A 22733-nucleotide genomic window follows, 5' to 3' on the forward strand; every position below is an offset into this window, starting at 1 on the left:
TGAAATAAGGCAAAACCTAATAGCCTGGGGTTTGTTACATTTTTACTTTCTGTGTCTATGCTTTGTAAACAAGGGTGGTAAGTGCACTTAACTGAAACCACTATTTATGGTCCCTCTGCAAAGCCTGCTGAAAAGGTTGTTAGCATAGTCAGTCTAGTGTGAAGAATAAAAGCCTGAGACACTGAGAACTTCTCTTTCCTTTCATCTCTGCCACTGATTTACTGAGTGACCTTGAACAAATCAGGAAGTTTCTTTGGCTTTGTATTAACATCTCTAAAATGGGCACAGTATACTGGCTCGTATTTATAAAAATGGTTGATGTCTTGGAGTGGGAAAGACATGGTGTAGCTTAATTTATCTTATGATCAATAGGAGAGCCTGGTAGGAAGTGCAGAATACATTGTATGGGATGCAGTAGAGCTGATTGCATTGGGGATCTCCTGTCCATTCTGCTAAGGGTCAGGGAAGAGCACTTAACGGTGCTGGGAGCGCTTGGTGTAGTTCACCACTGAGGCAAATGAACACACTGTAGGGGAGAAAGCTGTCTGTTCATGCCACTGTGCAATATACCCCTACACTACTGGGAAATGAAGCATGCATTAACTTCCAGGATTTCAGTTCAGCTTCACAGTAAGCTACAGAGCTGCAAAGCAGAACACTGCTGCTGAAACTACTGATGGTGGATCCTTGCAATCCCAGCAGCTATGACTGCTACAGCTGAGCAACACATGCATCTCATATACATACCATGCCTTGTCCTGTTGGCTTTCATTAGGTGTTGTACATGGTTTTGGAACAGTTCCAGATGAGGATCACACCAGTGGTCAAACCAAAATCACCAGGCGCATCTTAATTCTCTCTTTCCTTTCTTCCCTGTCAGTTACCCAGGAGGCCCAAATACCCCTGCAGGAATGGGGATCCCACCCCACACGAGGCCGCCAGCTGATTTCACCCAGCCAGCTGCTGCTGCTGCCGCTGCTGCAGTTGCAGCTGCAGCTGCTACAGCAACAGCCACAGCTACAGCCACTGTGGCAGCCCTTCAGGAAACGCAGAATAAGGACATGAACCAGTATGGACCGGTAAGAGAGTAACCCTCACATCTTCCTACCTGCCTGATCTAGACTGTTACAGGGAACTGGGCTGTTCTTCTTACTCCCCTGTTTATTAGGATGCCCACTCTGGTTTTTTTATTACTTTTTTTTTGTGCATGAGCATGGTTATAAATGCTTATGGGAAACTGCTGGAATGTGTGTATGTAGGTATGAGTCGATCTCCCATGTTTTTCCCAATAAATCGTAGAATCAGAGAATAGTTAGGGTTGGAAATAAATCCTGCCTAACTGTAGTTTGTAGTTTGGAGATTGTCCCTTAAAAAAACTTAGGATTACCGGAAGTTACAGCTGCATGTGATGGGATATATTATTGCTGCCTCTGCCAGCCTCTGAACCTTTAAATTTGAGTACCTGGTAAAGCGTTCCAGAATCTTGGAATAGGTTTTTTACCACTTCAGTAATTGTTTATTTTGCCAGCTACAGTTGGTTGGTTGGTTTATTTCCCCTTCAAACAAGGAAACAACAGTCGAAAAGGGATTTGCTTTTTAATAACGTTGTCTGTGAGAACAGCTATGCGAAAGGTGCATTTCTGGTGATCCATAGCCTGCAGCATGTCATGAGTTCATGTAATATTTGTCTTAAAATAAACAAGGGTTTGATCAATTCCCTCCTTAGCTTTTTTACCTCTCTGAGTTCTGATGCATATGGCCTCAAATGCCAGGTTGTGTAAAGAAGCACGTTTTAGAAATTGTAGCGTTGTGCTATATTTACACAGCCAACTTCCTAACCTGTTTGCCTTACAGTAATAACTAGTCAATTTAAACAAGTTAATTGCTCACCTTAGACTTATGTCTGTCTTCCTCTCTTATACCTTCTACGATTCCAATTGAGTTGTTATAATTTACGTCGCTGCTCAGCAAATGTTGGGAGAACACTGACGGAAAATGCGACATAAACCCTCCCCTTCCTCCCTCCCCCAAAAGCATGCTCAGCTCCCTCCTCCCATTTTAAATGCATGTCGCATTTTATTCTTTTTTTGTTTTTTTTCTTCTTCTTCCGTTGAAGGTTTGTTCCTCTTTCCAGATGGGTCCAACTCAGGCTTACAACAACCAGTTTATGAACCAGCCTGGTCCTCGTGGCCCTGCTTCTATGCCAGGCAACATGAACCCAGCAAGCATGGGAGCAGGAATGACACCTTCCAGCATGAGTGGGCCACCCATGGGCATGAACCAACCTCGGCCTCCTGGGATGAGTCCCTTCAGCACCCATGGGCAGAGGATGCCTCAGCAAGCCTACCCAGGCCCACGCCCCCAGTCTTTGCCTATACAGGGCATAAAGAGGCCGTATCCAGGAGAGGTAATAAGATAAATTATGTTTTGTATACGTTGTTTCCCTGTGTTGCAACACACTGGGTAGTAACACATCCCTGTAAGACAGATACATGGTTCCAACCTTGATGGGAATACTGTGGTTAAAATACAAGTGGAAGCAGCTCTTTCTTTTTTCGCGTTGACCCTTGCTATATTAGTCAAGATGACAGTCATTAAAACCGATAAAGGCCCAAAATCAGCTGAGCCCTCAATATGTCACTTTAAGATTCTCATGCTAGATGGTGAATTCATAGACCATAAGCAGACTTCTTTCACAGGAGTGGATTTATTTAATGTGACAACTTAAAAGAGATGTTGAAGGCGAGATACTTCATTTGAGCCCAGTACGTATGTGATCTGCATTTTCTTGGGTGGTTTTATTGTTCTAAAGAGATACAGGGTGGACATCGTATGAACACTGATAGTAACAACATCTATTTTAAACACCAGTTGCTTTCCAAATGTCTTTAGGCTTATTTTTCATAGGCACTGCGATGAACATAAATCATGTTGAACTCAAATCCCTCTCTGTCAGCATTTATCTAATATAAGTTTATTTGGAGTGTGGTATCTCTTAAGTTCCCATGTTGTTATATGAGATCTGAGCGGCTTTGTATCCAAAATTACATTGCATTGACTTAAGGCAAAACACTTAGGGTCAAAATTGTGGAGGAAATGTAGACAACCAAAGATGTAGACAGAAAAGCTTTTGGATTTTAAAAAGTACCAATGCATTTTACTGTTGGAATTGGTATGAATCAGGCAGTAGGTGCTTTCAAAAATCCCACCAGCTCTCTCAGCTCCATATGTACCTAATTATCTTTACAAATCTAACCACATTACTAGCTTCAGAGATAATTTCTTGGTTAAATTCTGTATTAAACTGAGCCTAAAACAACAGCTTAACTTCAGGTGTAGAGCTTTGAATATTATGGCATTACCCTGACTATAATAATAGTAGTAAGACTTCCTAGAAAACATATAGCAAAGAGTACCACAGCATGCAGAAAGTATAGCAAACATTTATTATTAAGCTACATTTCTTTTCTGGTCTGCAAGCTACTTTTCTTGTAATTAATTAGAAAGTATTCAGTAGTTTAAAAAGAAGTGATGTGCTTTAGCAGGAGTTGCTTCTCTAGGATGGCTTCTCATACTGCTATTTACAATTAAGAAAACACAAAATCTGTCTTGTTCAGGTAATTGTTACCTAGAGATTTCTTTTGCTGCTTCAGAAGCAGGTATTTCCTTGCAAGTGAATATGGTCATGTTTCCAAGAAGTCAGTGCTGAACAGTACCCTAAATGTTACATGCCTGCTGGTCTGGAATTCTGCAGGTATTATAGATGCTATTTGCTTATTGGCTTTTGAAGGCTTCCTTTATAGAAACTGCCTGTTAATCAGTTAATTTTTCAAATTGATATTATATTACCTCTAAAGTTCCAATTTTCGTAACTTCAGTTCCAAAACTGCAGCACAGTACTAGTTAGCATTAGCAGGGTGTTTATGACTAGTGGTGGCATCTCTTTAGTTGTTAAGGTCTTGCTATATCCTCTAGCACAAGGCCAGGATAGCAGCTGTATTGAGCAGAGATGTGTACAACACAGGTTTTTGCCCATTCCAGGGTATTTGTGTTTTTTTATGGTGCTTTTTGCACTTCCATTCTCCATCTGGAAACAGATCCCCAGGTTGGGGCTGGTAGCACTTGCAACAGCACAGAGATTTTGCAAACACTGCATCTGGTTGTAATTCTGGTTTCTTCAAACGCAGTGCCCTTTGAACAGCGCTGCAAGGCTAAGTGTACGTGTGTGTTAAGATACGTGATTATTCTTATCCCACTTTGGTGTGTGGGATTTTTATGCTTTAGAGTGAGTATTCCCTTCCAGCCATCAAGGATGTGGTTTAGGCATGAGTGGCACTAAGTTGAGAAGTATGTACCCAGAGGGGTTTTCGGTTTTTTGTTTTGATTCTGCTGTCGAGTGTGTGCTAATAATCAGTTTAAGGCAGCTGCTTGCATGAAACATCTTTGTCTTCTTTACTCTCTGTTATGAAATAGCCGAATTATGGAAACCAGCAGTATGGACCAAATAGCCAGTTTCCAAACCAGCCTGGTCAGTACCCCACTCCCAACCCTCCAAGACCCCTTACGTCTCCCAACTATCCCGGACAGAGGATGCCAAGCCAGCAAAACACAGGGCAGTACCCTCCTCCAACAGTCAACATGGGGCAGTATTACAAGGTAAGAATTTTCAGATTATCTTGTTGCATTCCACTAGCCATTTATGAATGAAGTCACATGAATTATTTCATAGCTATTGCTTTTATGTAATTAAAGGAAAGGGGGAAAAAGCAGTGTTTTTACTAATGTTTGGATATCACAGGATCAAGTTATTAACCCAAGTTGCATTGTAACTTCAGAGCAGTTCATAAAGAAAATTGAATGGTACTGGAGCTCATTAGGGGCTTTTACAAGAAAATGTTGGTTTTGCTTAAAAAATAACATGTGAAAAAAGGTACTTAATGGGATTCAGGTGTAATATTTTCACCTATTCATGGCACCCTGCAAAAATACAACTTTGGAAATTTGTAATAAACAAGTTCAGTGTTGCAACATCCCATTTTCACACTTACACTGGTCACTGTTGGACTAAGCTAGTTCAAATTTAAGAGCTCTTCTATCTATAGAATTAATCTTTCAGTGGAAGTTTGTGTGACTTTCTCTGACCTCTCCCTCCCCTTTTCTCCTTCTTTTCCCTCTGTGCTGCTTGTTTTGGGCAGGAATTAATATTGTTATAATCTTGCCTAAAGCCTGCTTTATGGATACATTTTGAGCACTTCATATTCTCCAAACTGAGTTTGTACTGAGGATCTGCTGAGGTTTGACGTCTTTGAAGTGCACACAAAAGTGATCTTTTGCATACAGTTTACTCCAGTGAGCATAAAAATGGAGAGGACCATCAAAACTCTTTAAACATTAGCTGTTGAAGTCTCTTAACTATTTACTGATCTCTAATGTTGGCTAAAGAATCTACGTTGCACATTGGTGTTGAATTGGAGTTGTTCCAGTGACATTCACACACAAAAAAAAACCCCACAAACCATTGAAAAAACAAAAGAGGAAGCAACATACTTTACTATAGAGTATCTGTTCTACCAAGCTGTCCACTGTGGTACCCAAAGGAGTGCCTCTTGCATCATGGCAGCTTTTTCAGTACACTGCCAGGAAGAACATGAGGAGGAGACAGATCCTCAACTGCTGCAATTCCAGTGCAATTACTTATGCTAAAATAACAGCAGATGATCTCTGTCAAGTTTTTAAGTGACAGATTTTTTAATACATTTTGCATGTGTGTATTTGAGATGGAGTTTTAAGTTTTTTGCTTACAGTATAACTCTTAACAGGAAGTCTCTGGTCTTTCTGATGCATCCTTTATTTTGTGTCAAATAACAACTGTTCTGGAAACAGAAAATAAGAGACCTTGTTAACAAGGGAGGTTCATCCTGGCTAGTGGAAACATTCCAGGACTTGAACCTTCGGATTATAGTGATTGTGAAGATAGTAATTCTATGTGTTAAGAAAGCAAAAATGGTTGGAAATGTAAATGCTCAAGATTTCTTAGATACTTTAGAGTATCCTACACTAGCAGTGCAGCATTTAGATATGGAATCAGATTTGAAGTCTTGATACTTTGGCTGGTTGTAAAGATTTTCATCTTCTGACACTCCCATGAATAAGTGCTTATGGTACATGAGCTATTGCAAGAGAGTGACATGAAATAGCAGTTTTGGTTAATGTCAGCTTCCTTCATTACTGGTTTATTCTGTTAACTACAGCCATCCCCTTAATTACAAGAAACAAAACCAATGATGTTTTAATACTATGGCTGCTATTTATACCTAACCTTCCTTTTTCTTTTAATTTGTCTTATTCAGCATCAAACTAAGAACAAAATCTAATTGTAGGTACACAGAATAAAAGACATCCCCTGACCCTCAGAGCTTTCATTCTGAGTAGATGAGTTGGACAGGGATGGAAGAAAGGATAAATGACAGTAAAAGGGACAGAAACATTCTAATTGGATGTCTTTGGAATTTGCTTTTCATGTAGGCTTTTGTGCAGTGGAGCTATTTTGGGAGGAAGCCAAAGAGATACAAAGGGCTGGGTGGGTTGGGGTGATGTGGAAAAATTAAAGCGAATTGCCAGTTGTTTTTGGAAAGAGAGCCTTCAGAGGAACGCGACAAGCCTTTTGGCAGCCATGCTTATATCTGGTCATTGCCTGAGTTAAGCTGGCTTGTCTGTTTTCAGTTCCTGCTTTGCTCTCCTAGTCTGCCTCTTCCCTGGAGGCCTTATGGGACCTCCTGTGGTTTCTTCCCCTTCCGGTGACAGCGAGGTCTCCGTACCTTGTTTGTAGTATTTGGTGTTTGATAGCAGTCCAGTTCACAAGTCTTATTATTCTTATTTTCAGGCTGCAATAACAATGTGATGTTATTTATTTTCTAGCCATCAAGGCCTGTACCTGTGGCAAATTACCCTCATTCACCTGTTCCAGGAAATCCCACACCACCTATGACTCCAGGGAGCAATATTCCTCCATACCTGTCACCTAACCAGGATGTCAAACCACCATTCCCACCTGACATTAAACCAAATATCAATGCTTTACCACCACCTCCAAGTGAGTAGCAAACAGAATGCCGTCACAGTCATTTATGGTCTCTGTCCTCTGCCACATACATTTCAGAGTCTGGAAACTATCTCTGTTTGCTGCTCTGGGAGAGGCTTTGATTGTTGAAGGTGTGATAGGTGACCTGCACTGTGCAGGTTCACTAGAAACAGTGGACAGGAAAAAGAAAGATTGCTATCCCCTCCTGAAGCAGAGTATCAGAAGTGTTCTTCCAGGTTAAACTTGTAAAGATTTTACTTCTGAAGTATTCCTTTGGTACACTTCCTGAGGATAAACCACTTGATTTTGTGTTGCGCTATGTGTGCTTGGTAGGCTTGTTTGTTGTATGAACTTTCACTGTGGTCTGTTTTGTTCAAGGGCAAAGCCATTCATTGAACATCTCTGCGGAATAGCGTGAAGTGTGAATATTTATAGTGGTGTCTGTATTGTGATCCATATAGGCTTCTTAAGAATAGTCAGTAGTATGCCAAAAATTGACATATGTTCCTTTCAAAGCCACTCAACGTCACAGCTGCATTTGGCTGGGTACAGGGCAGGAATAACAAGATCTCTCTGACTGTATACTATCACAAGATGTCTGAGGTTTTGAAGTGACTGATAGACAATAGGAGGTATCATTTACTAGGAAGTTAGGAGAACCTTTATGTTTTCTGTAAAATAACTGCTGATGCATTAGCACTTTACAACCCGTCTTGGAGTTCAGGATAGGTGAGAAATGAAGTAGAAGGTGGCCTGCAGTATTATTTGAGCAAGCATTTAAAGACATTCATACTTCATAGATTAGGTGTAAATTTACCACAAACCATCATGTTGTAAGATCAGATTGTAATTAAAAACAAGGGTCTTTGGTCATTGGATAGTTTCAGCTGATGAGCCTGTTGGAACTAATTGGGTAATGTTGATTGTTGTTCAAACCAGAGAAAATAAGCATTATCACTGTTTGCCATAATTAAGAGATTTGTTGTCAAGTCTTCTGCCGACAGAGTCAGCCTGGACATAGAACCTATCCAGTAACAAAAAACTAGGCATTCTTGCCAGGCTTGGTTTCTGTTTATGGTCAGGATGCTAAGCCTCTAATGTTAAGTGTGGGAGAATAGAAGACTTTGTTCATTCCTTGTGATTTAAGTGTGTATGAACCTGCTAAGTTAGACCCAGTAGCAGATCACTGTGCCATTTGTTACTATTCTGTATAAATATACACATTATTATTGCACTGCAGATGCTAAAGGGAAAGTTCACGCTTTCTCTCCCTCTTCGATCCCAGCCAACCACAATGATGAGCTGCGTCTGACGTTTCCTGTGAGAGATGGTGTTGTACTGGAGCCCTTCCGGCTGGAACACAACCTGGCAGTCAGTAACCATGTCTTTCACCTACGGCCAACTGTTCATCAGACACTGATGTGGAGGTAAGCTCAGTCTTGCAACCAGTGATGCAAGGAGGCCACATGAATGCCACTTAGGTTTGCCACTTAGAGATAACTTTCTCTCACTTTTCAGAGACAACATGTTCTAAAATACTTCCTGATCTGTGTGGCATCTCCTTGCTGATAACACATAGCACACAGTGTCTGAAAAATCACTGCAACTCTTCCATCCTTTCTGATGGAACAGGTGTTGGACACAGATGACCAACACCATTACAAACTTCCATCTGGAGACTGAAGTTCTAGGTGCTTTGTGAAATGCTAGTTGCAGGAGTAGATGCACAGGACTGATACATAAATGGTGCAGAGTATCTGATAATGAAAATCAGGCCCTCTAAATCAAGGGCCTGATTTAGAGACTTGGTAAAGTCATTTGGAAATACAAGTGCTTAAGTCTGCCAAACTTTAGAAACTAACTTCAGAAATTCTGCTCTCTGCTATGATTCCACTAAGGACAGGTCAGAAATATTGGAAAATGGCTTTCCACATATGAAAGCTTCTGGATTTCAGTTATATCAAGTACTTCCTTCCAGCACAGAGGAATAGTTTTCCTAGGTGGTACATTCCTGCATTTAATGTAGATCTGCATAAGTGATTCCAGGTTATGTCCTGATTTCACCATTTTCATGGAAGGGCTTTAGATCAAATGACTGTCAGAGCCTAAATCTTTTTTATCTACTTTCAAATACCACAGAATAATTTTGTCTTGTTCTGTTTTTCTCAGAAAGTATCTCAGTGTTATCCTGAGGCTGCTGATAAACATGGCTTTAAATGCTTAATAAAATGTTTAATAAAAGGCTGCTGATAACACTGTTTGAACCTCTGTGCACTGTGAAGGCTGGTTAGTTGCTCAGGATCTTTATGAAGGTTTTTTCTCAGGTGTAGCAGCTGAGAGCATAAAATTGAGCATCCTTCTGTCAGCAGATTTTTCATCAACACCTGTTTTGCTTTCAGTTTCTTCCCATGCCTGGACCACATACCCCCTGACCTTAATGGGAATGATAACTTGTAGCTTCAGCTTTTTTTACTGTGAGGATCTTCTTCCCATTCACTGGAATCTACTTCATGGAGGGTGTGAGTTGGGCAGAGAGATGCACTCAGTTCTCTGCTCTGGGGATGGACTCTGCCTCTAAAACTGAGGTTTGATGCGGCATACAGGAGTCCTTGCTGCCACGTTGCCCCCTTACCCTAAGGTAGCTTTGGGCATTGAGAGGGAGGGAGATTTCAGGCAGACCACATCCAGTAATTAACACCTAACTTTGAGGTCAGTTATTGCTTACTTGCATTTCATTATCATGGAGTACTCGCAGCAGAGGGAGTTTTGGCAGTTATTTGCTAGTTCTTATTAATAAGTAATCACTACTGGGGATTGTGTTGGCTCATTCAGTAGATTTATAGTGCTGCACCAAGACATGAGGCTGTTTCTTAATATCTGTTCTTCCTTAGCTCACCAAGCACATAGCCTTTATTTAAACTTATTTTAATGAAGACTCATAGGTAAACTGTGCTCAGGTCTGCTGTTTTCAAAAGCTTGTTAATAGTGGGGAGAACGGACGGTCCTGTAATGAAGTCATTTCACATTTAATTTAGGGCTGGATGGACTCCAGAAAAATGAATTAGTTGCATGTGTGAATGGATTTTAGTTTTATAGAGAATGGTGGAATCAAGCCAATTTGGAATATTTGTCTGCCAGTTAAAATATTCAGCAAAACCTCTCACGTGTATACACATAATGAATAGCAATGCAACTGTTTTTCTCCCCACTGAAACTTTTCATGGTTATGAGAAACAGAAAGGTTGAAGGCAGAGAAAGTGTCTTCTTGAAGCTGGTTCAGTCTTAGCACTACTAGGTAATTAATAGCATCCCACCGTGGAGACACTGTGTGCTGAGAACATGAGGGTCTCCTGCACTCTGTCACCACTTTGTGACATTCAGCAGGCCTGCTCATTCTTCTGGAGCACACTTAGTCTGCTTGTGTTTTATCTCAGAGGTACCAAGCCTTGCTTCAATCCAGGTTTGGGTGTCTGCGGTGTGTTCTCAAAAGGTGAGAATCTCCAGTGGTTCTTGCAGAGAGAGCTTTCAAAAATTTGTAATAAAATATTAGATAAAGCTGCAAAGACTTCATATAGATTGGTATGGGCTGTGTTGAAAGGTCAGGTGATTTATGTTCTATACTTTTCTGTTGAAAAAAAAAAGAAAAGTAATGTTTTTATCCAGTGCTAGATCTTGATGTTTTGACATCCAGAAGAGGTGATGTTAGCTCAGAATTGAATCTCTGGTTTTGGAAAATGGCAGTTAAGGTGATGATTTCCTGAATAAGCTGTTCACGGATCTTGCAAAGATACTTCCCTTCAAGCAAGGTGAAGAAATGAGCACCTAGATTTTCAAATCTAAAAGATAAACATTCAGCTGTCTTTCGCTGTCATAAACAGCAGAATCCTGACATTTCAGTTCAGTTTTTCATGTTCTTTTAAATTTCTTCTTCAAATTACTCATTCCTAACACAAGGTTAACATCCACGTGTGAAACTGAAGTCATGGTTTTACCCACTGAATTTGTGATTAACTTAATCTCAGCCTCTTCCATTTTTGGAGGTGTTATAAAACTCATTTTTGAGGAGCTAAGTAGTGTGCAGAAGTTATTATTGGAGAGGTGGGAGGAATTTGTGCTCTGAAAGAAGGTCTAAATTGGGTAGATTTAATCCACAGCTGTGTTAATTTGGAATAACAGAAATGCAGGTGATGAGAAACAGGGGTCATTTTATCTGAGTTCATTTACCTGTTTCAAGGCAGGATTAGGTGTACTTGTGTTTTGTCTGACAAGCGTTCATTCCAGTGCTCTTTTAAATGCTCTGAAGTAGTGATGAATCCACAGTCTTCCAGCAGAAAGCGCTGCAGCATGTCATTCTCATGTTCTTAGATTTTAACACATGGGAAGGACCCACTGAATGTTATCATTTTCCTTTCTGCAGGATCACTCCATGGTCTAGCTTTGCAAAGTGGTTTGTGATGTTCCCTTGGAAAGTTCTTTATAAGGGTAAAATATTAATAGCGAGTTTGTGGTATGCTTGCATCAGTAATTCATCATGACTTGCTTCTGTTAAGGGCTTTTATGAAGTATGTTACATCCTTTACTGGCAATAAGTCTAGAAAAATAATCTGATTGATGAAGAAAAAGCTTTCCTAGCATCAAAACGACCTTCCTCTGCAATGTGAACACAGAATTAAGGAAGATTTATTGGTTGTTATACAGGTCTGACTTGGAATTACAGTTCAAGTGCTACCACCATGAAGACAGACAAATGAACACAAACTGGCCAGCTTCAGTCCAGGTCAGCGTTAATGCAACCCCACTTACCATTGAACGTGGTGACAACAAGACATCTCATAAACCTCTGCACCTAAAGCACGTCTGCCAGCCAGGAAGAAACACGATTCAAATTACAGTCACAGCATGTTGTTGTGTAAGTACACTGAGCTCATGGCTGCAGCTGCTGATGCTGAGCTTGCTATTTAGTATGGTTTGCAAATGTTGCCTTAGCTGAAAGAGCCTTACTCTCTTTTTTGTCCATGTATTTTTCTGGTAAGGTGCTTGTTTGATGATGTTGACACAGTCGGAGTGCTAATGTGGAAATTTTTGCTGCTGAATTATTGCAGAATGTAGTGGAGACCTTGTGTCTCTGGAAAGGGTTGTGGTCTAGGGGAGGAAGGGAGTTTGATCTCCTACCTGTTTAGTGTGTGCCTGTGTAACAAGGCAGCTAAGTATATTAATGTACAAGTAGATGATTGTGATGCAGGCTGTTGTCTGGTACTAATTTTGTTTACTTAGAGTGTTAAAGTAAGTGTGGTTTGACATGAGAATATCAACAGCATAATCATTGGTGGTGGTAACGATTTTTTCAGGTAGCTTTTCAGATTAAAAATACATTTCTGTGATGCAGTCCAGACCATGCAACTTTCCCCTTTGTTCTTTCCCATGGTTCCACTCTTGGGGATGAGAACTGTATTTTCAATGCAGATGGTTGCACACATACAGTCTGAGCTTTTGACTGTTCTGTTGCCACTGACAGTAAAGCAAGCTGCTACCTCTCCCAAGGTTGCAGTGTGAGGCACTTTGACAAGAAGCCATTCACCTGTTTTGCTTTACTTCATACTGATATTTCTCTGCCTAATGTCATTTGTTTGATGGCTAAGAGCAGAGGCAGCATCCTGTGAATCACCAATGAGATCTGTGTTGGGGACAAAGATTCAGCTGGTTCCAGAAACATCAGTAGCAAGTCATTTTTTGCAACTTCAAACATAGTCTGAGGGCAGGCAGGGAGGTTAGACAGTGTCAAAGAATTCAGGTTTTTAAAATAACCCCTGATGTCAGAGATGAATATGTCAGCACTATGTATTCTTAATATTAAAGAGGGAGAAAATGCAGGAAATCTTTGCTTTTTTAGAGCGCTTGTATATGCTATGCTCCTGGAGCATGGAACAACATACTATGCAGTGTGAAGAATATCCCTAAGGGAGCCCGTATGCACAGAGCAGAACCAGCTTTCATATTTAAGCACCAGGCTCTTACAGAAGCCATGTGTTTAAGGGAAGAATGCAGCTCTGTTCAGCCGTGTATTTACTCTGTGCGTTTGGTTCTCTTGGTAACAAAATGCATTTTCTTTCAGTCACACTTGTTCGTGTTGCAGTTAGTACATCGGCCATCAGTTCGCTCTGTACTTCAAGGTCTACTAAAGAAACGCCTCCTCCCAGCAGAACATTGTATCACTAAGAGTGAGTTTCCATTTTGTGTGGATGATGACTTTCCAGGATGCCTGTGTTCAGTTGTGATAAGCTATTTCTGTGCAAGATTTACTTGCTTATTGAAAACCTTAAGATGTACTTGTCAGGAATTTCCAGAACATCATGTGAATAGATTAAATCCTCAGTATCCTCAGATGCTGAGGACTATTGTAGTGGGCGTAACAAAGTACCAAGGACACAAGCTTAGTTCCTATGAGGACTTTCCTATAAAAGGAAAATCTCTCAGGCTTTCCCTCATATTTGTTTTTGACTTACCTAAAAGGCCCAGGTAGAAAGATTATTCATTCTTTAAGGCTGCTTTGAGTGCTTGTACAGCACATAATTTGTATATAACTGATTTGCATGTGTGTGATGGCTTGTCTCTTCAGGAGAATATCCTAAATTACACAGAATACACTTGTGTGGATAAATTGTCCACTACATTGGCCCTTAACAGTTGAAATGTTGGTCTTTCATATTTCTGTTATAATTTACAGTACGCTTGTCTTTTACACATGCACATACTTTCTTCCTAAACAGTAAAGAGGAACTTCAGTAGTGTAGCAGCTTCCTCTGGCAACGCGACACTAAATGGGGAAGATGGAGTAGAGCAAACTGCTATTAAAGTGTCTCTGAAGTGTCCGATCACATTCCGGCGGATTCAGCTCCCAGCAAGGGGTCACGATTGCAAGCATGTACAAGTGAGTAGATGCTAGTGGCCTGTCAGTATTACCTCAGCCATGTGTTGTTACAGTACCTTTAGCTTAGTTATTGTAAAAGAGCACCTAATGAAATGTGATTTCTTTGTGTCTATCAAGCTAACTGTACATATATTTAATGTAGAGGGAGAAAGTAAGCTTTTTGGTTTAGTTTTCAGTCCTCATAGGGTTTTTTTTATGACAGTTTTACTTTTGACCCAACTGTTTCAGTTAATACAGTATTTTCCTTTGATTTCTTTCTTTTTTTCTTCTTTCTTTCTGATACCTAGTGCTTTGATCTGGAATCTTACTTGCAACTGAACTGTGAAAGAGGAACATGGAGGTGTCCAGTATGCAAGTAAGTGCAACCATACTACATGAAATGCAGTTGTAGACCATTTGACCAAACTCAGATCATATTTTAGGTCAAGGCGGGAGAAGAAGGAAGTGCTAGAAGTAAGGTGTATATAGTACATTTACCTAGTATTATAAAGGTCAGGGAGAATTCTTGGAATGCTTCATAAATTGTGGGAACACTCTGGATTATTAGAAACTTGAAGCCATCTCTGCAAGTCTCTAGTTCAGTCCCATCTGTGCCAGCTGATGTTAGGTGGGCATTGCAGGCTGAAGACAAGCTTGTTTCAGTGACTATCCATGGTTGCTATGTACCCTGAAGTGCAGGTATTTTCTCTGGACTACTTGAATCTTTCTATGTTTGGCTAAAAATACTACAGGAATTGAATAACTTACTCCTTAATTTATGTATTCATGCATCCAGGCCAAATTTTTTGTCCTATTTCTCTGAGTATGAGCACCTGCATTCAGATCTAAGTGCCTATGTAACTAAATCATTTCTTGTTTTGTTTTGTTGTCCCCATCTGTGCTGATCTTAAGTAAAATAGCTATAGTACATGGTTATTTTGAAGCTATATTATTGTGTAGCTCAAAAAAAGAATACTGCTAGCTGATGTTCACAGGAGAGTTCTGCTGTTTTTGAAAAGCCTTTTAATTAACAATGTATTTCAGTAAAAAAACTATTCAAAGCATGTGAGCAGCTTGTGTGGACACATGCAAGTAGATGTATTCTTATCTCATCTGTTTGATATAGAATACCATTACGGTAGTAATGCAGATGTAGAACTAACTCTGCCCCAAATAATTCCTTAATTATATGTTACAGATGTTGGTGGATCTCAGTCTGCTTATTTCATCACTAATCTATCCCTTTCCCATTCTTTCACATATGTGTAGCAATATTGTAACATGAGGTTTGGGTTTTTTTTCCTTTCTAGTAAAACTGCTCTGCTGGAGGGCTTGGAGGTTGACCAGTATATGTGGGGTATTCTGAATGCTATACAAAAGTAAGTGAACTTAATAATTTCAGATATCCAAAACAAAGCAACTAGGAGATATGTTAATGAGTACTGAGATAGTCACACCAAAGTAGGTCTTAGACTGAACTTGAATATTCTATTTCATGGGTCCTTGGTGGAGCTGGTGATACAGTGAATCAGTTTCCATCTACTTAATAGATTTGGTTTGGGTTATCTCCTGATGATAGACTAGTATATGATGATAGATGTGATGATATCACATAGATATGTTTGGGGTTTGTTCTGTGGATAAACAGAAATGTGCTCCCACAGTTGCCTTTTTTAAAGCTTGCTTTTGGTGCACACTTAAGGAGTGAAAGATCTTGAGGTTGTATTATACTAGAGCAGTTCAGAGCATTTGTTACTATGCAAATTCTTATGGAAACTCTATCAGAATTTATTAAAAAAAATAATAATGTGCTAAAATGTTCACATTATTTTACAGCTCAGAGTTTGAAGAAGTTACCATTGATCCAACTTGCAGTTGGAGGCCGGTCCCTATAAAGTCAGATATTCACATCAAAGATGACCCAGATGGCATTCCCTCAAAAAGATTTAAGACCATGAGCCCAAGCCAGATGATCATGCCAAACGTAATGGAGATGATTGCAGCTTTGGGTCCTGGGCCATCACCTTATCCATCCCTACCCCCTCCTCCAGGAGGCAGCAACTCCACTGAATATGGTAACCAAGGTTAGTTTTATACCTTTGTGCACACAGGTGGTCACTCTAGAAGCCAGTGGTTCAGTCAGCTTTGTGATTCAGATGTGTCAGTGCATCTTCTCAGAGAGGTGCATAAGGAAAGGCAATTACATAGCTGCAGTTCTGAAATTCTGCATCATTCTCTTCATTTAAGATTCATCTGTTTACAGGGAAATATATTTTAGTAAGGAAATAGGTGCTTGTCATATTTATTGCCATGCAGCCCTCCCTGAATGAACAAACATTGTATGTTACCTTATATATTCATGGCCTGCCAAAATATACATATTTCCTTTCTTTTTCTGTCCATTTTCCTGCTGTTGCACTCTCATTCAAGTGAAGGCTCCTAGTGCTACACAAGTTACAAAGTAGAGAACCTGACCCATTAATTAACTCTGCTGCCTGGGACACTGATTTTAACTTGTGGCCAGGTGGGTGACATGTGATGGGCTAACTAGAAAGTGAATGATTGCTAAAGAGCTTTTAACTGTTTTGCAAACACCTTTGCATTAGGAAATTTCTTTTGAGTTCCTCTACCCATGTGCCACTAGATTGAGAAACAGGGAATTAAATACAGGCAGCAGAGATACATTTTCAAATGACTGGTATGTTGTGAAAAACTCAATTATAGTGACAATTCTGAAAATACGAAACCAGAGACTGTTGGGTGTTTTTTTGTGCAAGTAATATGATATGACTCAGTTCAACTCTGGGAAAAGACCAAACTGTTCACACCATCATAATCCCCAAATTGATTACAAGGTGATATATGTGGTTTTCACAGGCATTTGAAGAAAAATATAGATTGCATGCAAAATATGGTTAATTTGCTCCAGTGACTGCAAAACTGATGACAGATGATAAAACTTTTCAGGTTTTCAAGCAGATGAATGATTTCTATAACAAAGCCAAGAGCACTGAATCATAAATATTTCATTCATTTAGTAGGAGTGAAGTGCAGTCACGGCATGAAAACAGCCATCTATTCTTCGTCATCTTTCTACTTTATAATCAGGAACAGACAGGGTGGTTATGTAAAATGAGGTTTAGGGTTTGTGTAACAATTGCTGCCTAGACTGGTATTTTCCTGCCTTCCCTGTGGATCCTGTAGCAGAGATAGTCATTGCTTCTCAGAGGCCTGACTCATCAGTGGCAGGTGAAACCCACACTTTTCTATTTCCCCTGCAATAGGCATATCAATGCAGAGCACCAGATTATCCTAAATGTCTTTATAGGTCTGTCCCTCAGCATGTGGCACAGCTCTGGCTGCAGAGAAGGGCACACTGCTGCATGGCTGTAACTCCCTGGGCACACCGCCTTGCATCTGCATTCTCCATCAATGTGCACACTGAAATGTAGTGTTTAGAATTAGGTAATGTCCTTGGATCAACAGTACTGTAGAGTGAAGCTGCAGTAGTATTACCACTGTAGTTTACGTTTGTTCATTTGCATTTGGTAGTAAGCATACTGAAGTTTAAATTCCAAATATGACAAGTACTCAGTACTACAAGGCCTTATTCCAACTCCCTTCTATGAAATCATTCCTGAGAAGCAAGGCAAGACCAGCTATATTCTGTGAGACTCATCCAGTTTGCAGATTAACAAAATGAGAATTAGTAAAGCTCTGCAGTATTTACATGATAGATCAAAGTGCTGACTTCTTTGAGAAACACTCCTACATGGCTAATGACTTCTATTCCTCTGAGATTAAACTTCAGCTTGTGAAGCTGTGCTAAAGAGCAAATGTTGCAGCTTCTTCAGTTTGTCAAACTCCCTTCTTGACTTAAAGCTGCTGTACTTCAGCTGACAAACTGCAGGCTCTCCATGCAAGCTCCAGAGCTGTTCTGTTATTTCAGAGCTCAGTACCATCCTATTCAGTTGCTTATACGAAACAGCTATTTGGGTTTAGCTCAATTTTTGCTCTTCATAGCAAATAAGCCACCAGAGTTAGTATCTCAATTGGAAGCATCAACACAGGTATCTGGACAGGAAAAATAGGAGACTAAAATTTCTGTATTGGGATAGGTGCTGTCTTTAGCATTCAAGTGGTGATCAGTGGGCTGGGGGGGGATGGATCAAAACATACCATTGATGGTCATACCATATTTGTCCTGAGGATCCACAAGGAGCTCCAGCCTTGTTGCTATATGGTAGATGTCTGGGGGTAAATCCAGATCATTTATTATCAATTTGTGTGAAATTTTATGCTGTGGAGAACATTGTTTCAGGCTGAAGATAGGTGGATTTCATAGTCGTTAGTTTTTCATTACGAGTGTGCGTATCCACATGCTGAAACACCAGCTACAGGCATCCAGTTTGTAACTCTGAAAACAAGACTAAGAGATCCACGAGTGGAAAACTGATGTTATATTTGCAGACAGCCAAGTGAATTTTACTAGGTTTTGTGGGAAGCAAGGAGAATTACATCACAAACTCCAGCTGGACATGAAGGCCTCTTTGGCACTGTCTTAGTGTGAAGGTTGCCTGTTTATACCAAAGAAGAAGTAAAACAGATGAACTGATACTGTTGCATCTTCCTGATACAGTTCTGTCAATTAGCTGCATCAAAAACTGAAGCAATGCTATAATCTTACTGAGTGTGTAGAAGCATAGACTAACACAGGTGTCCTCTAACTGATTTTGGACTTGGGCAGTCAGTGTCAGTTACACCAGGATGCTTCCAGATGCAAATAGTCCATGGCATTTAATACCCCTTTCACTTCTCAACATGGTTAAATTTATGTGGTGACTTGACAGTAGTTTCCCAAAATGTCAGCAGTTTTCAATTAGTTACAACATGTACGTGAAAGCTGAGTGCCGTTTTTCCCTCCCCATTCCTCCAGCTCACTCCAGCAGTGGGGAGTACAGTGTTATTACATTCAGTGTTGCTGTTGCCTTGTGCTGAGCTGTGCAGGCAGGATGCCATGCTGTACAGCTTACAAAATGCTATGGGAGATCAATGTTGGGTAACAAATAGTTTCTTACATATCGCATCTGTTTCTCTTTTAGGCAACAGTTACCAAGGTCACGGCAATTTTGACTTCCCACATGGGAATCCTGGTGGCACGTCTATGAATGACTTCATGCATGGGCCACAGCTGTCACATCCCCCAGACATGCCAAGCAGCATGGCAGCTCTCGACAAACCCCTCAGTCACCCCATGCAGGAATCTGTAAGTAATGGTGCTGTGCACGTAGGTTTTACTCTGTGGGGGTAAGGTGCTCTCACCCTAATGGACTTGCCTCCTGTACTGTTTTTGCTTCCTGTGGATTCCTCACTTTGGAAGTTCATGAAACAGCATAGTCCTGTGGAATGAAAAAACAATAAATGCTAGTTTTATTTTCTGTCCTTTTTGAGGTTTTGGAGAAGCATTTCTGAGCTTTTTGAATTGCCATTTAAGGTTGTTTATCTGAAAGAGAGAAGTTGGCTCTGTGTGCTGGTGTTAATCATTGTGCTGGGCTCTGACACCTGAAAAAAAATAGACTTCATTTCCTGGGCCAGCAGGGTCTATGATTATCCGTCTTCAGGAGACAGCTTGTTATAGTAAGGCATTGACTGACTTCAGAGCAGGGACAATACCTTCTGTGGCTTTGTCCCTGAGGGCAAAATTTGCATTGAAGCATTTTGAGGGGAGTTCTACCCAAGAAGGATGAAAGGCACCTTTAAGCTGTTGTGAATAGGCTGAGCATTTAGATTTCAAGCAGAGATGCTGCCACTGGTGTGAGAATGTATCAGCGTAAGAGACTAAAAAATGGAGGTTCTTCAGGTCTCAGAAGGTGAGGCAGAGCAGTGCCTTGGAGAAGCAGCTTGTTCAAAGCACTGAGTTTTATATACAGACCTCTATATACCTCCAGAAAATGGAGTACTGCAGCAGCTATGTGATAGAAAAGCTACCAGAAGTACTTAGCTCTTAGGCATGGTTAGTCTTCTGTTCTTTTGTGTGGGGGGTGTGTGTATACATCCTTTTATGTTCATTTAAGTTACAGGGCAGGGGCTTTATAATGTGCTGTTACTGCACAGGAAGGATGTTTAACTTGACAAGTCATCTGTGCCGTGTCTTTAATGAATACTAGAAAGTACAGCTTCAGAATGTAGTGAGGCAGTGCGGTAGCAGATGCTCAGCAAAAGCCTACTCAGTCAATGTCTCCTCTAGCTGGCAGTGGGTTTCCCAAGGAGGACGGTGGGAAATAGGAAGGGAGAGAGAGAGAGGGAATTCTTAGCACTTGGAGAGAACTCAAGTAACAAGACTGTCTGCAAAGGAAGAATCCAGAAACTGTAATGACTTTACCTCTTTACAGGCTAATAAAGGAAAGAGCAAATATGCTGTAAATTCAGTTTTACGTTGGCAAATTCCATGTGCCCAGCTTAAAGGGCAGTCTGAGTTACCTGCACCAGAACCAACCATACAGTATTAGAATATAGTAGTGAGGGGAAATATTACCAACTTGAACCCCTCACAGCTACTTTCCTTTGATTCAAAGCCACAGGGAATTAATTTTTGCTTCCTATTACCTGACACTAACTCGTTATTTCATCAGTTAACTGCTATACCTTTGCTATAGTAGTTGCCCCAGTGAAATTCCTGAAGTGGTAGGATATGACGTGATCAAATATGAAAGTGAAAATTCTGTGGCTTTCTGACAGTGAGACTGCTTACAGATAATAGCAAACATGGAAGTTGCTCAAGGCTGTGCATGTTCCAGAGCTGTAAGAGGGTGTGTGGGCAAATGTCAATAAACTTTTGGTTCTGTGGTCCAGTCTGTAGCAAATCTGATGACTTGTTCATGATAGCTGGCAATTAAACCTTTGCCTCACTTCTCTCTCATCTATCATAACACGTAAGGTATGCCGTTGGGAACATGAGGCAGTGCTAATGCAGGTCCCACCTAATTTATGTCAATGGTTGATTTTCTCTAATGAGGATCAGTTTTCAGGTCTGTTAGGACAAGGGAATTAGATTGACTATGTCAGTCTGGCCATGCAGTCTTTAGGCTGTGTTTGAGGACTGGTAGTGCTTCCACAGAGCTTTTTCAATATTAAAAAAATCTCTGCTTTCCTCTTTCTCTCTTTTTCTTCTCTGTCAGAAATGAACTGTTTGTCTGTAGCAGGCACTCAGGAAAAGCAGCTTTAAAATTACTGCTTTTAGAGAAACACATGCCATTAGCACATTCCTAAATTGCGTAGCTGAATGTCTTTAGACAGACATCTCTGTACAAAAAATATCTAGAAATCATATTGTGTAATTGAACTAAGGTTTTGGGATGTTGCCTTACACATTTAAGGTGTATTTTATTTTCATCTGCTATTCACTTTGACTGTTTCATGTTTACAAGGTGAGTCAGGATCAGGTGTTCGGTCCTATTAGACCCAAAGTCTGTCTCTAACTGGAGCTGAACATTGCTGGGAAAGCTCCTAATTCTTTTATTATGAAGATCTATGTGGTGGCCTTTGTATAATGGTAGGCAGAGAACATTGATTCCCCCCCCCCCCCCCTCCATAGATCATTCCAGGAAATGCAGATGTGTTTGCCCAGTGTGAGTAGGGCTGGGTAACAAGGGCTGGATCACCTGAAATACCTTCTCTCAAACCTGCTGTTACACAAGAAGAAAATCAAGACCTGAAACATGGCTAGAAGCAACACTTCTTCCTCAGTGTAGTGTTGTGAACTATAGAACGGATGCTTCTAAGTCAGTGCTAGATTGCTACAAAACAGCTGCCACAATCACGTTATGCTTGATTTCAGTTTTAGACAAAGGTAGCTATAGCTTGGTGCTTACTGCAGACATTGTAAGGAGTGGTACATGACTGAGCAATGGATGATCACGCCATAGTTTCATAGGCTCAGTGAGGTGAGCTGGTGTTGCCGTAAAAAGTCATTGCTCTTGTTTCTATTTTCATTTTTCTTCTCTCTCACACCAGCACAAGTGTAATTACAGCCATGAAATGATCTGGATCCAGGTACTGATGTGATTAAGAACTAATTTGGGGTGGGGGGATAGTTGAGCTTTGCTTCTTGTCAGCTTCCCAGCTGAGTTCACTGCATGCCTGCAAGGATGCAGTCAATGACAAAGGCGTGAATGGGAAAAGTAGTGAGATCAGCAGCAGGGCCGGATGGCACCTTTCAGTGGTTCTTCCAGCTAACCCTGCAAAAGAGTTGGTAAAACTACGACCCCAGTAATGGAGAGAGAGATGAACCATCAACTTAACCAGCTGATTTTTGTTGCACTATCAATTTTACCCTGAGATGGAAGGAATATTGTTTTGCAGCCGGCAGGTCTTGCTCTCCAGCTATACATCTCAGCACTCCTAGAGGTCACTGTTGGGCTCGTGTTTTGTGCCGTTAAGCCGAAGATGCACTTTTGTCTGCTCTAAGCTTTTCTTTTATAGATAGTAAATGTTTTAAGAGTGCCAAAGTTTACACTCCTAAAAACAAGAAGAATTACCTTCCTATTATAGGCAAAGGTAACTTTGTTAGACTCCATGTTCATAGTGTGGGTTAGTGTTTTTAAGTAGTGTGAGTTGCAGATGTAAGCTGATCATACACAAAGCGTACTGATTAGAATGGTTCTGCACCATAGCAAACTTGTCATTTGTAAGATGAATGCAAATAGAAAAATGTTGAAGCCCTGAGCATTTTGCTTTCTCACAGGG

At 40.5% G+C, this 22733-nt stretch overlaps 1 protein-coding gene across 5 annotated transcripts in view; it reads left to right on the top strand.

Annotated features, from left to right (window-relative positions):
• Positions 1-22733, top strand: part of ZMIZ1 (zinc finger MIZ-type containing 1) — a 294102-nt gene that overhangs the window by 262975 nt on the left and 8394 nt on the right. For 2 of the 5 annotated variants that reach the window (XM_031052157.2, XM_031052159.2), the window contains 12 exons: positions 881-1079; positions 2117-2407; positions 4474-4656; positions 6919-7093; positions 8322-8508; positions 11780-11990; positions 13194-13299; positions 13849-14009; positions 14297-14364; positions 15299-15367; positions 15825-16072; positions 19091-19254. In XM_031052157.2, coding sequence (XP_030908017.1) covers positions 881-1079; positions 2117-2407; positions 4474-4656; positions 6919-7093; positions 8322-8508; positions 11780-11990; positions 13194-13299; positions 13849-14009; positions 14297-14364; positions 15299-15367; positions 15825-16072; positions 19091-19254 — 2062 coding nt within the window. The remainder of the gene's footprint in view (positions 1-880; positions 1080-2116; positions 2408-4473; positions 4657-6918; positions 7094-8321; positions 8509-11779; positions 11991-13193; positions 13300-13848; positions 14010-14296; positions 14365-15298; positions 15368-15824; positions 16073-19090; positions 19255-22733) is intronic. The other 3 variants (XM_005152699.4, XM_031052158.2, XM_005152700.3) reach the window with 3 other exon arrangements.

This window comes from Melopsittacus undulatus, chromosome 8, assembly GCF_012275295.1.
Source record: "Melopsittacus undulatus isolate bMelUnd1 chromosome 8, bMelUnd1.mat.Z, whole genome shotgun sequence".
NCBI classification, from domain to species: domain Eukaryota; kingdom Metazoa; phylum Chordata; class Aves; order Psittaciformes; family Psittaculidae; genus Melopsittacus; species Melopsittacus undulatus.